The sequence below is a fragment of the Alexandromys fortis genome, unplaced genomic scaffold, assembly GCF_014885135.2.
Source record: "Alexandromys fortis isolate MF-2015 unplaced genomic scaffold, M_Fortis_MF-2015_v1.1 scaffold_285, whole genome shotgun sequence".
In the NCBI taxonomy this organism is placed as follows: domain Eukaryota; kingdom Metazoa; phylum Chordata; class Mammalia; order Rodentia; family Cricetidae; genus Alexandromys; species Alexandromys fortis.
The window spans coordinates 1,033,120-1,043,969 of NW_026068191.1; the positions used below are offsets into that span (position 1 = coordinate 1,033,120).

Below are 10,850 nucleotides of genomic sequence, written 5' to 3' on the forward strand. Positions count from 1 at the left end.
CTCTCTCTCGTGTGTCTGCCTGTCTTTCTGCTTGTCTTTTCTGTCTGTCTGTCACGGAAAGGATTTATTTTGGCATATAGTTTTAGGGTATAGTACATGGTTTTAGGGTATAGTATATAGTTTTAAGGTATAGTACATGGTTTTAGGGTATAGTATATGGTTTCAGGGTATAGTATGTAGTTTTAGGGTATAGTATATGGTTTTAGGGTGTAGTATATGGTTTTAGGGTATAGTATATAGTTTTAGGGTATAGTATATGGTTTTAGGGTATCTTATATGGTTTCAGGGTATAGTATATAGTTTTAGGGTATAGTATATGGTTTTAGGATATAGTATATAGTTTTGCGGTATAGTATATAGTTTTAGGGTATAGTATATGGTTTTAGGGTATAGTATATGGTTTTAGGGTATCATTGAAGAAAGAGACAGAGGTAAGACAGCAACAAATACTGATGTCCAGCTCACTTTCTCCTTTTTCCTTCAGTCCTAGGCCCCAGCCCATGATACTGCCACACTTAGGGTGAGATGTCTCCTCTCAGTTAACTTCAAAACGGTTTGCTATTCCCAAATTTACTTTGGAACTACATGCCATGTACATTGGCATCTGCAGTGGGTTTTGTAATGACACGTGTTGGAGACCCAACCTGACTCTTTTCTTAGGTATATAGGTGGGTTTTTTTTATCTGAAGTAAGTCAATGCACACATACTGGTTTTCATTTTTTACATGAATTATGAAAAATTAATTTCTCAAAAAATTAACGCCTGCCATTGCACACTCAGTCCAGTGCTTTCTCTTATGGTACACAGTTCTGTTGTGTGTGAGCACGCGGGTGAACGGCTGAGGGCTGGGTATGATTCTCTCCTTGGTCACCTTATTTTAATATTTCGTTATCGTGCGGCAGCTCCATACCTTTCTATGAGGAATTTTAGCTGTTCTGAGAGTGTATTCTGCTCTCATTCCTCCCCTTCTTCTGCTGGAATTCTTATCAACAAGACCTCATCCCCTTTTGTGTCTTCATCTTGTGTGTCTCCCCGCTCCTTTTTGAGACATGCTCTGTCACTAAACCTGGACCCGTCTGTTTAGGCTGGATAGGCTCACCGGTGAGTCCCTGGGCCTGCCTGTGTCCAAGCCCCACCACTGGGGTTACAGGCAAGCACCCCAAGCCCAGCTTTTTGTGTGGGTTTTAGAGATTTGAACTCAGAATTTTGCTCGCTGAGTCTTTTCCCTGCCCAGAGTAGTAGATTTTTATTAGTTCCTGCTTATTATTACTATTATCATTATAAACATTAGTTTGAATTTTGTCCTGAATTTTCCCAAATCAGTGTGTTCAATCAGCATACCTACCTGACCCATCTCTCAGCATAGACCCAGACTAATACATTCATATGTATTTGTGTATATGTGTGCATAAAACTTTAAATATAAATGAGATCACATTATACATTTGATTCTGAGACTTATTTTCCAAAAGAAGTCCTGATATTCCTCCCGTGTCAATGGAAAGGTCTGCTGACCTGTTTTTAAAACCCTTCACCCTTACAATAATGATAAAATCATGGGAAGCAATAACTTATACCACAGTCCTGTTTTTCATCCTCTGTCTTTCCCTCAACGGAACATTTTACATCACTTCAATACAGAATCAAATACTGTTAGGCAGAGTACAGCCTTACTCAGATTCCAACACCTTCGACATGAGTTTGAGTGTGTGTGATGTGTGCACGCACTTGTGTGTGTACGTGTATAGTGTGTGCATGCATGTGTGTGCATATGGTTGTGCATGGATGGATGTGTGTTTTTGTGGTATGTGCATGCATGTATTTGTGTGTGTGTAGTGTGAATTGATTCATGCATGTGAGCATATCTGTGTCTGCATGAGATGTATATGCGTTGTGTAAGGTATGGAGGTTTACAGTATTTTTCTTGATATATCCATTATTTAGCCATATTCATTAATCCTCTACAAAACAAAATTTGTCAGAAACTTTAACCTTATACATTATGTATTTCATCTTCATTCCATCTCTGGCTTCAGAAGGGAATGAAAATATTAAGTAAAACATAAGTAGGAGTTGAATAAATAAGTCTATATTGTCTAGGATCACATTAACTCACAGGAAAAATGTAGCAGATTTCTATTTACAACGATCTTTTAAAATTTTATATAACCTTATACTTTAAAAAGCTAGCAAAATCATTAGTAAAAATTAATTTGCAGAAAACTTCCATCACTTGTGAAGAGATTTCTGTCTTCTGTTGGAGTGATTTTATTTTTCCAAAATAAGATATGAAAATGACTCTGCGTTTGTGTTTGGAAAGTTGATTTCAATCAAGGAAAGTTTTGCTTTGCAAAACTTTTCTGTGTCTTACAGGGTATTCTGTGTGCTGCTGCCGGTTCCAGCACCCGGGGGTTCACCTCGGAGGAGGAAACGCTGACTCACTTAAGCGGTGCGATGCGTTTGACCTCCTCGTGGTCCACGCTGGTGTCTGTCCAGATTCCTGACTCGGTGCAGCCCTCACTTAGGTTACAAGGCAAATGTCCAAGACAAGAAACCCTGAAACACTGCCTCAAAATGTTTGTGAAAAAACATGGGATTTCCTCATCAAATCTCATCAGGAATACTTCGGACTTTGAAAGTGTTTTGTACTATTAAAGTCTTTTTAAGTTGCAAAATTTATAGTTGTAAAACTAAGATTTAGAAATTATCAAGAGGGGCTGGAGAGATGGCTCAGCGGTTAAGAGCATTGCCTGCTCTTCCAAAGGTCCTGAGTTCAATTCCTAGCAACCACATGGTGACCTGTAGGCAGACACAATACTGTATACATAATAAATAAATAAATAAATAAATAAATCTTTTTTAAAAAGAGAGAGAAATTATCAAGAGGCGCACACCTTTAGTTTTAGCCCTTGGGAGGCAGAGGCAGGTAAATCTCTGAGTTTGAAGCCAACCTTGTCTACAGAGTGAGTTCCTGGACAGCCAAGGCTACACAGAGAAATTCTGTTGAAAAGCAAAAAACAATCAACAACAAAAGAAACTAAAATAAAAAAGAAAATAAATTTCTTTTATTAGTAAGAAAAAGAATACCAATTAACCACACTTTACTAAGATTGCTTTTTCTTTTCTCCTATGTAATCTATGATTTTATTAGTTAGGATGGTGAGGGAGAGCAGGCGAGGGAGCACTGATGAAGGAGGGCTGATGAAGGAGGGCTGGCGAGGGAGGGCTGGAGAGGGAGGACTGTTGAGGGAGGGCTGGCGAGGGAGGCCTGGCGAGGTGGCTCAGTGGGTGAGTGCACTTGCTGCCAAGCCTGAGCACCTCAGTTCAGTTCCTGAAACCTAAGTAATGCAGAGAGAGGATGACCTCCCACACAGCGTCCTCTGACCTCTGCATGCGCACCATGTGCACCCACACCTCGTAGCAGACAGTTAAAATATGATAGTAATTACAGATTATGAGGCAGACAGAGTTCTTTTAATCACATGGTTTTGCACCAAGAAAAGCATGTGTTTCTGGCTGACCAATCAGAACTCCCCACATCTCTGATTTCCTTGAGTGAGAAAAGCAAGGCCAATCAGAAGAGTCATTTTCCTTGAAGGAAGAAGGTGGGGGAGGACCGCACAATGGGAACAGGGCTACCCTATAATAGGGCACAAAAGTGACCGTGCCTGGCACTGCCATTCCACAGAGCAGCCACACAGGAGCAAATCTGGTCTACGAAGACGTGAAGTGGACGGGGTGGCAAGAATCTGAGGAAGAGTTTAGCTTCCTCCTGCTGTGCCTGCTGGACATCCCCCTTCTGTGAGTCAATACAGCCCCTGTGCTGTTTAAGATGTGCTGGTTTTTCTCCCTGTCTCTAGACACTCCAGCAGTATGCTGTATGAGCCCAGAATTCTTTACTATCTGTCTCTAATTGCCATAGCTTAGGGTATGTATGAAGACTGGAAAGCCATCTAGTCAAAGAAAACATAACTCCATGAATATAAAATACTGTCTAAATAATAGCTACTCGTAATTATGGTTACTGGCGTGGGTAATTGTTACCATTTTGAATGTATTAGTCTCGGTTTAATCTTTCCCACACTAGGACACTTTCAAATTTCAAAAATTTTCTGCTTATATCAATGGCTGTTTCCCATACATGTTACTGTAGTTCCCTTGTTAAACCATCCATTCAGAAGTCTGTGTTGAAATTGTTTCTACAAAAGCCTTACGACCTTTAACCCTTTTGTCTTCTGCTGTTTCTTTTTTTTTTTCTTAAAAGTATTGTAACAATTTCTTCCTGATCAAAAACTCATGATTGCTTAATATATCACATTCTCACCATATATATCACATTGTAATATATAGTCATATATACTTATATCTTGTAAACCATTTCTTGGTGAGTTCTCAGTAGATGACAGGAGAGGCTCCAGAGCTTCAGACTCCACTGGCCATGTGTGTTGTTGACTTTGCTCACTCTGGCTCAAGAGGCCTCAGAAGCTCCGTGTTCCCACCACGGAGTTGTGAGCTGGGCTCTCCAGCCGTCACACTGTGGTACTGATGCCAGTGTGAAAATTATGGAGGGATGGGTTAGAAACATGTTTACATGGCACACGAATGACTGCTCAGTGTCAGCAGTTAGAAACATGTTTACACGCACGAATGACCGCTCGATGTCAGCAGTTAGAAACATGTTTACACGGCAGGAATGACCGCTCGATGTCAGCAGTTTGGAATGACTTTCCTCTTTTCCTCTGTACTTCTGTGCTCAACTCCTGTTCTCTCCTCTTCCCACTGTGTGACCCCAGCTTCACTGTGTGACCTTCTATCTTTATCTACATCTATATCCACACACATGTACACGCACGCACACACACATACACACGCAACACACACGCAGGCGCACACACACATATAAAGAGAGAGGGGCCTATATATATTGTCCTTTCTTAATTCATAAGGTCAGTATCTAAACCTACAATTAGCCATAAGTGTTGTCCCATTTCCCTTCTACATGGGCCAAAATTTCTGGGTTATGACAGTTACCATTGGGGGCATGGGAAGATGCCAAAGACAACACAAAGTAAACAGAGTTTCTCTCCTTTGGTTGTTCTGATGTTGGTAACAAAAGAAATCTTTGGCATAGAGCTTCTTACGCTCTTATCTGTGTTACCTTTAAGATTTAAAATAGTGTCAGCAATGCTTTTCTGAGATGTGCAGATTCATTCTCTCTTCCTAACTCAGAATGACAAACACCCATTCTCTGAAGAACTGAGACCACAGGGTACACGGAGGAAAGGAGGCCACAGGCACAGAGCCACGGCTCTGAAGCCCCCTCTGAGGACAGATAAGATCATTGCTTTCCACTGAGACAAAGATCTTGGAGAATTAAGAAGAAACAGTGAGATTTGGGATACAGATACACAAGACAAATGGGCCCAGAAGTTCTCTACAAAAGACGATTCTCTGGACTAAAGCATAGACTAATATGGACACAATATTTTCTTTTAAAATTATCTTGTATTCTGTGCAGTTGACTTAGTATTGAATTGATACGCAAAAACATTTGATCTTAGACTTGTAAAGAGCTTCACATGGAAGCAGTCGGCAGCGGGCTGGGAGGAAGGGTGGAGAGTGATGTGACCCAGCAAGGGACTGGAAAGGGACAGAGCTGTTAGCGACACTGATGTGGAGGTATAGGTGGCACAGGTCCTGTCTCGTGTGCATCTGCAGTGGCCAGATGCAAGCAAGATCAGGATGAAAGCCCTAAGGTGGATCAATAAGGGGAAGTTGGTCCATTTCTGTGCACATTACCAATTTCTGGGAATAAGTAAAAGGGGTTGTTCTAGACAAAAGGAGCTGCAGTGCCTGTCCCTCCCCTCACTGTGGGTGTGGCCTCCTGCAGCCCTTCTCCTATCCTTCCATTGCTTTCCTTTACCTTCACTTCCTTCCATCTCCCCTCACTTCTTCCCACCCTGCATCTCTCTTTTCACACCCCTCTCTTATCTACCATCCTCAATACTAACATAGCTATTTTAGAGTCAGTATTAGGGAGATATTCAAATAAATTCTGAAATCTCAAGTCTAACAATTTTCCAGTGGGTGCAGAGAACAGTGGAAGTTGGTACCAGTGGCCCCTGCGTGTAAATATGAGCATTTCATCATAATACAATGCCTCTTTTCACTGTTTGGAATCTACAGGAAAAGAATGAAGTCTCTGGTCACCAAGTACCCATGGCCTTTGTCTCTGCTGCTGCTGCTGCCGTTGAAACTGCAAGGGGACTATTGGGATTCATATGAATATGAAATAGATCCAGAAGTAAGGGACCGCTTACGGGAGCTTTATAGTACAGGGCCTACCAAACCTCCCACCAAAGAAAGAATCAAGGAAAAGATCATCGCTGATCCTGATCGACCGCTCTATGGTGATAATTACTGCAATTCTGAAGTCATGTCTAGAAACATTCACTACAGGCGAGTCTGTTATCCAGAGCACTACTTTGTAGCCGAGAGCTATTCCGATCTACAAAAGGCCTGCTATGGCAAACGAGTGAGGTGTAAGCACAGGGCTATGTTCTGCAAAAGAAGCATGGAGTTGGTGAAAGGAATACAGTGTACTCTAGTAGCGGGCGAGAAGATACCAGAATGCTCATACGAAAGCAACTTCGTGACAGGTTATGCAGTTGTCACTTGTCAATGGGACAGTGACAGCGAAGAATTTATTCCTAACAATGTAGTTAATATTTTGGTGCCCAAGTAGCAGGAAAGCATTCTCTACCAGAAACGTGTCTTCCCCGACATTCTAGGTTTCTCTAAGCAGACACATTTGGGAGTAGCTCACCCTTTAGATGCTGATGCTGTTAATCAAAGGTGAGAATGGCAATTTTAGTCATTCCGTCATCCACCTCCCTCCTTTCTTGTCCCCAGAGCAGAGAAAGGCAGCATGTGCTCTGCTCACATACTGAAGATGAAGTCCTCTCTAGATGTTGGAGAAGAGACATAAGACTTTCCAACTCTCAGAATTGTGAAAACATATTTCTGGTCCTTATAAATTATTAAATTATTTTCTTAAACCTTATTTTTGTCATTTTGAAATGTACATTTATTTAGAAATAGTGTGGGGCACAAACAGAGTGTACATGTGGACGTCAGAGGAAAACTTGTGGGGGTTGGTTCTCTGCATCCAGCACGTGGGTCCACCAGTCATGATGACAACCACTTTAAGTTGCTGGGTCATCTCACTGGCGCCCCCTGTGCTATTTTGTTATGAGACACAAAACAAACAAGGATAAGAATGCATGACAACGAGTCAGATTTCGTAAGCATCATGCTCCAACTTCCATGAGTAATATCTCTCCAAATATTGAATTACTCTAGCCTTTGACACCTTTTTATATGCACACAATGTATTTGGATCATATTTACCCCCATAGCTCTCTTCTATCCCCCTTAGTTAGTTTCCTATTGCTGTGAAGAGACACCATGGCCATGGCAACTCAGAGAGAAAGTTTATTGAGGCTTATAGTTTCAGAAGATTAGTCCATGACGGTCATCACTGGGAGCATGGTGGCAGACAGGCAAGTATAGATGAGAGCCTACATCTCACCTACAAATGAGGCACAGAGAGAGAGAGAGAGAGAGAGAGAGAGAGAGAGAGAGAGAGAGAATGAGTAAGTTAGTTAGCTAAGAATAGCATGAGGTTTTGAATCAGTCAAGCCAGCGACACACTTCCTCCACAAGGCCACACCTCCTAACCCTTCCCAAACAACTGGAGACTACCTATTCAAACTTAAACCACCAGACTTCCATTCCTGCTGACCTCCTTTTTCATCCCAACTGGTGCCCCTCCTATATTCATGTCCTGTGTATGTGCCTCACTGAGTTGAATCCGAGTGGCTTACGTGAGCATGGGCTATTTGCCAATAGCTAGCGATAGCAATAAAGAAGTCCCTCCCCACCCATGATGAAATAAGAAAGGGCTCAATCTAGTACAGGTCTTATGCAGGAAACCATAGCAGCTGTGTGTTCGCGAATGCAACACCATGTCATATACAGAAAATAAAATTTCCACAAGATAATTCTTCTCCGTTCTCTGACTTCTACAGTCTTCCAGCCCCATATTTCATATTCCCTGGGCCTGGGAGGCAACCATAAAGATGTCCTATGTACAGTTAAGCACTCAGTCGTCACTCATTCTTTACACACTGACCAGCTAGGGGTCACTGTCTGTAGAAAGAAGGCTCTCCATCTAAGGTATAGGGCAGGCGCTGTTCTCTGGGTAGAAGGCAGCAGGTTACACATCTCATTGCTAACAGATATTCCCTTGTGAGCCTCACATCCAATAAGAAAGTGCTTGGTCTCCCCTCCCTGTCCCCTGTAATCATGGCACTATTTCACCGGTGGGCATATTCTTATCTTGCCTTGCAACTTGGTATTTTGATTAACAATTTTCTCGAAAGTAAAACTGTCCATCATTAAGACAGAGAATGTTCTAAAAAGAGGCAAATTGTTCCACCCTGCCATGAAGCTCTTTCCGGCACACAATGTGTGTTCTGTCACACAGAAAGTCAGCAAAAATTTCCTTGCTTCTGCAGGCTGCCTCTCCCACTGACTGACAGTTTCCTCTTTATAGGCGTGTGAGAGCAATTTGCCTATCTTTCCGCTTCTGAGTTCTCTTCCATATCTGTCATCTAAGCCTCTATAGTAATTACTTGGTTGAGAGTTTTCGTCATAAAGAATGTTGAGTTTTATTACATGCTTTTTCTATACCTACTAAGACAATCATATAATTTAAACTATTTCTCATATTTATTGATCCCCTTATGCTGAATCATCTTTGATTCTAACTGTTGCAGTTTGGATATCAAATGTCTTCATGTGCTCTTGTATTTTAACTTTTGGTCTCTAGCTGGTAGCATTGTCCTGGGAATTTGTGGACTCTTGGGGTGGGCGCTAACTGAAGGAAGTTAACGAAGGGGCAGACCTTGAACATTGTACTCCATTATCACTCCTAATTCATCTCTTTATTTCCTGTCACACTGCAACTGACCCACTTGCCGTCAGGAACTGTATCCCTTCAAGCCTTGATTCAAAGCAAGTAGCATTTGGTCAGGTATTTGGTCACAGTAATAGGAAAGTAACTGGTACAGAAATTGGTACCAAGGTTGGTCACTGTCGCTAGGACAATGTTTCAGGAGAACCGTGAACTAGAGAAGAGCACAAACGTTGTAAGCAGAGCTTGGTGGACCACGTGGTGCAAGTTTGCGTTACTGGAATTTTTACTGTCTAGGGTCATAATGAAGTTCATTTGCTCTGCCAGTTAAAGAATTAAAAGGCAGAAAAAGATCTGTAGTGTGACAGGTAGCAGCAGGGACAATCTCAGACACAGCAGCAGAACCAGTTGGCAAAGGAAGGCTTGGGTGAGGTACATACAACAGGTACGTGGAGAAAGCTCCTTCACAGAGCGGGTACTGGAGAAGCTGAAGCCCATCCAGGCCTTGAAGTCTGGAGGATTTGTAAGTCTGTAGAGGGTCTTCCTCCCCTAAGTTATGGGTAGTCAGTTTGAAAACAGACAGGATGGCTGTCTGACCTGGCCTTGACCTTGGCAAGCAGGTCCACCAGCAGGGAGCTGGACTGGCAGGGGAAAGGTCTGAAACCTTTGTTCTAAGCTGCCAGGCTCTGTTTCAGGCCATGCAAGTAAGGAGGAGTCAGTCATCTTAGAAGTTCACCTTCCCGATTACCTCGTCATAGCTTCTTTCCCCATGTGTCTGCCTCCAGGTGAGTCTGTGGGACTTCTAGTCCCTCTGATGACCGAGACAAATGTGGACAGTGAAGGCTGAGGTTCTAGAGGGGACAAGGTTTCCATTTGGAATCATACTGGAGAGTATTCATGTTGCTGTCTGGCAAAGAACCCATGTCTGCTTTCTTTTATAAGAGTTGCCGTGGTGGTCATGGCATCTCTTCACAGCAGCAGAACACTGACCTAGACAGCTACCTTGTAAGGGAAACGCAAGGAATGCCCTTGATATTCTATGTGACTACAGATACTGTGAACAGCAACCTTTCTATTTCTTTTTTAAATTTATTTATTTATTAAAGATTTCTGTCTCTTCCCCGCCACCGCCTCCCATTTCCCTCCCCCTCCCCCAATCAAGGGGCCCTCCCTCGTAAGCCCAAAGAGCAATCAGGGTTCCCTGCCCTGTAGGAAGTCCAAGGACCTCCCACCTCCATCCAGGTCTAGTAAGGTGAGCATCCAAACTGCCTAGGCTCCCACAAAGCCAGTACATGCAGTAGGTTCAAAAACCTATTGCCATTGTTCTTGAGTTCTCAGTAGTTCTCATTGTCCGCTATATTCAGCGAGTCCGGTTTTATCCCAGGCTTTTTCATACCCAGGCCAGCTGGTCTTGGTGAGTTCCCAATAGAACATTTCCATTGTCTCAGTGTGTGGGTGCACCCCTTGCGGTCCTGAGTTCCTTGCTCATGCTCTCTCTCCTTCTGCTCATGATTTGGACCTTGAGATTTCTGTCCGGTGCTCTAATGTGGGTCTCTGTCTCTGTCTCCTTTCATCACCTGATGAAGGTTAATATTCAGGAGGATGTCTATATGTTTTTCTTTGGGTTCTCTTTCTTATTTAGCTTCTCTAGGATCACTAATTATAGGCTCAATGTCCTTTATTTCTGGCTAGAAACCAAATATGAGTGAGTACATCCCATGCTCCTCTTTTTTGGGTCTGGCTTACCTCACTCAGGATAGTGTTTTCTATTTCCATCCATTTGCCTGCAAAATTCAAGAAGTCCTTGTTTTTTACTGCTGAGTAGTACTCTAATATTCCATACTTTCTTCATCCATTCTTCTGTTGATGGGC

General features: G+C 42.6%; 1 protein-coding gene across 1 annotated transcript; it reads left to right on the forward strand.

Annotated features, from left to right (window-relative positions):
• The first annotated feature begins 6,194 nt into the window (after window positions 1-6,194).
• On the forward strand, window positions 6,195-6,746 carry Rnase9 (ribonuclease A family member 9 (inactive)). Its single transcript, XM_050129408.1, has one exon. It carries the CDS (start codon window positions 6,195-6,197, stop codon window positions 6,744-6,746), a length of 552 nt encoding a protein of 183 aa, XP_049985365.1.
• Window positions 6,747-10,850: the final 4,104 nt, after the last annotated feature.